The 3,513-nt window shown below is 51.3% G+C and overlaps 1 protein-coding gene across 1 annotated transcript; it reads left to right on the plus strand.

Annotated features, from left to right (window-relative positions):
- Nucleotides 1-761: 761 nt before the first annotated feature.
- LOC127342410 (uncharacterized) lies at nucleotides 762-2,376 on the plus strand. Its single transcript, XM_051368359.1, has one exon. The coding sequence runs from the start codon at nucleotides 967-969 to the stop codon at nucleotides 1,993-1,995; it is 1,029 nt and encodes a 342-aa protein (XP_051224319.1). The 5' UTR covers nucleotides 762-966; the 3' UTR covers nucleotides 1,996-2,376.
- Nucleotides 2,377-3,513: the final 1,137 nt, after the last annotated feature.

A 3,513-nucleotide genomic window follows, 5' to 3' on the forward strand; every position in this document is an offset into this window, starting at 1 on the left:
CTTTCGGGCCGTTCTTGTTCAAAAAAAAAAACGACAGCCCTGACAGTACTTGTGTGCTTTTCCTTTGTGCAAAACCTCTAAAGGCTGGGTACTGGTAGGGATGTAAACGGATCGGATCGGATCGGATATTGCTCTTACCATATCCTTTACCATATTTTTGTAACGGATTCGGATCGGAGCGGATAATGGTCGGATGCGGATTATATCGGATTACGGATATGGAGCGGATTCGGACCGGACTCGGATCGGAAACGGATTATTAAGAAAATATACACATAAAAAATTAAAAGTATACTTTTCTATGTAAAATATGCTTGTAATTATAGAATATAGCAAAATGTACACACCATTTCGTACAACAAAGCAATTTGTATACTAATAGCATACATATTTTGGCCGATGAACTAACTATATTGTCTAAATATTTAGGGTTGGGCTAATTTTCTCGGATTATCCTCTTTGTAGACCTTGGATAATCCGCAAAAAATGGCGGATAATCCGTATCCGTCGGATAGTATCAATACCGTATCCTCTACCATATCCGCCGGATATCCGCTTGATCACTATCCGCATCAGTATCCATATCCAGCGGATTTCTAAAAATGCATACCATATCCTCAAAAACGGATATGGAAACGGATTCGGAACGGAAATTATCCGTACCATTTACATCCCTAGGTACTGGGTAGCGAGGTAGACTACGAGCCCATGTCGGCCCAGCCCAGCCCAGCCCATGTCGGCCCAGCCCAGCCCAGCCCACGTAGAAAGAATCAAGCTACGAACCGATCGAGGTGAAGGGAGACTGGACTGGAGGCGCTGATGCTATTCTTTTCTTTTCTTTTCTTCCCCCAAATAAGAGAAGAGTAACCCCACTCTCTGCGGCAGAAAAAGAAGCCCCCGAGTCCTCCGCCGCCGCCCACAACCACCAACCCTCTTCTCCCCAGCATTCAACCCTAGCTTCCGGCGATGGCCCCGAAGCGCGCCGCCAAGAAGGCGGCCCCGCCGCCACCTCCGCCGGCTGAATCCTCTGATGACGAGACCCAGTCGCGCTCGCGCTCAGAGGATTCGGAGGACGAAGAGGCCCTCGCCGAGTCCCCTATCCCTGCCCACACTCCCGTCCTCAACAACACGCCTGCGCCGGCACACAAGGGCGATGAGTCGGAGTCGTCTGACGAAGAGGAGGAGGAGGATGGCGATGAGGAAGAGGAAGAGGAGGAGGAGGAGCCCACCCGCGCGGCCCCTCCCTCCGCTCCCAAGAAGCGGCCCCCGCAGCCGCAGATACAGCAGGACTCCGACACTTCCGGCGACGAGGATGAGGAGGAGGAGGAGGAGGCGCCGCCGCAGTCGCCGCCGGAGCCTGCCCCAAAGAAGGCGGCGGAGGTCCCCAAGCCCCCGGCGGCGGCCGAGACCAAGAAGCCAGGCCCATTCGAGCGCATGTGGTCCACCAACGACGACGTCCGTATCCTCGAGGCCCTGGCCGCTCACCAAAAGCAGCACGGCGCGCTCCCGCAGCCTGAAGCGCTCGTGGACGTCCTTGCCGGGAAGCTCGACAAATCTGCCTACGGCAGCAAGGAGCTCCAGAACAAGGTCAAAAGCCTCAGGACCCGCTACCTCATACTCAGCAAGAGGGGCCAGCTCCCCAGCAAGGAGCACGACCGCCGGGTCCTGGAGCTCTCCAAGCTCGTCTGGACAAGCACTGACAAGACCTCCCCTGTTGATGCTGCTGCTGCGAATGCGGTGGTGAACGGTCATGAGCCCAAGGGGTTCCAGGAGATGTGTGAGCTGTACCCGCACCTAGCGGAGGAGGTGAAGGGGCTGGAGGCGGCGCGCCCGGGCATGTGCAAGAGGGAGTTCGGGAAGATGGACGATGGCAAGGCGCGTTCCATGGACGAGAAGATCAAGAAGCAGAGGGTGATGCAGATAAAGGTGGAGATGCGCCACGCTGACCTCGTCAAGGAGGTGACCAAGGCTCTGCTCGACCTTGTCGATTCATGAGGAGCTTATATCTCAACTGTATCGATCATCACCTGAAATCGATGCTGATGAGAGCAATGCCGCAACTGCAAGTTGTGACTGTCTTGGTAGTGCAGAAACTCGTATTTTGCTTGAAATTGGCGTATCGATCATCACCTGAAATCGGTGCTGATGAGAGCAATGCCGGAACTGCAAGTTGTGACTGTCTTGGTAGTGCAGAAACTCGTATTTTGCGTGATGATGGCATATGCAAGAATTGTGAAATTTGCTGATGGTGTAAGAATGTTCTAAAATTACGAGTTGTGGTGTCTTCACTAGAATGTTAAATTGTGGCGTGTGATGGTGTAGGAGTGTTTTGTGTGAGGTTATGAAATGCTCGCTGGATGTGTTTGGATGTTCTTATTCTTTACCTGTTGCAGCTTCTTTTAGTGTGTGTTTCTGAATGTGGGTACAGACTGGAGCAATGGGTATAAAAATGCATTCACGGTTAAAATGTTATGATGACTGGCACTCTCATGGCTTGTTTGTCCTCGCCCAAGGTCACCAGCTCATCAGATCATCAGATATGGCTGATGCACGGGGAGGTTGTATTGGTGAAGATCTCTAGCGGTGGCAGTAATACCAGCTCCTACTCAATGCTGCTCATGAGACCTGGAGACACGAGCGCTCCCCATTCCAACGGCGCCCACCATGTCGACATCGAGACCTCGAAGGTTGTCAGGTTGTCACGGAGTGGCGAGTCCAGAAGGATGGAACTGACATCACGACACGAGACATTGCCAACGACAGTAAGAGCGTGCAGATTGAACCCTCTGGGTCAACCTTCTTGGGACCGGATGACAACTGGCTCTGCAGGCGGGATATGCGGGATGCGAGGGGCGGGGTGACAGTGGTAGCTCCTCTGAGTCACTGGTGCTGCATTGTTCGCACGGCCATCAGATCGCACAGGGCATCAACTTCCAGTGCTCTGCAAGTACTGTGAATGAGATTCAATTGTTGTTGTTTTTCCGAAATGAATTGTTGTTGGTTCGGTGGATGGCAAGATCAGGCTCTACTCAAAAAGATCGACGAGAATGGCGACAGAGTGTTACCTGAGCTTGGATCACAAATTACTCATGTGGAGTATGATGTGAAGTAGATTTTGGGCATGCCAGCCACATACTTGGTCTTGATTTGCACTGCCTTTGTGGACCAAGATGGGAAAGAGAATACTGGGTTCAATGGGCGTATGGAAATAGGGTCGCAGAACCTAGCTTACTGAAGCTCACTCCACTTGCTTTGATCTTGGCGGGGAATGGCAACAAATTCCATGGTGGACAGTTTTCATGGGTAAGTGTCAAATCAATGCTGCCAGAAATCAATTGATATTTTGGTCTTTAACTTCTCTACTTTGCTTTGAAACATTTTGTTCTTATTGTACCGCGGCTACTCTATCATAAGAGGTGCATGCTTACAAAGTTTTTGGTCTGGACATCAAGTACAATGCTTAAGCTACATATGAAAAAATGTGAATCCCATGCTGCATATACTAGGGTGGTG

This window comes from Lolium perenne, chromosome 3 (assembly GCF_019359855.2).
Source record: "Lolium perenne isolate Kyuss_39 chromosome 3, Kyuss_2.0, whole genome shotgun sequence".
NCBI lineage: Eukaryota > Viridiplantae > Streptophyta > Magnoliopsida > Poales > Poaceae > Lolium > Lolium perenne.

What these genes read in the sequence shown, in the direction of transcription:
- LOC127342410 (XM_051368359.1), top strand. Translation starts at nt 967, where the DNA reads ATGGCCCCGAAGCGCGCCGCCAAGAAGGCGGCCCCGCCGCCACCTCCG.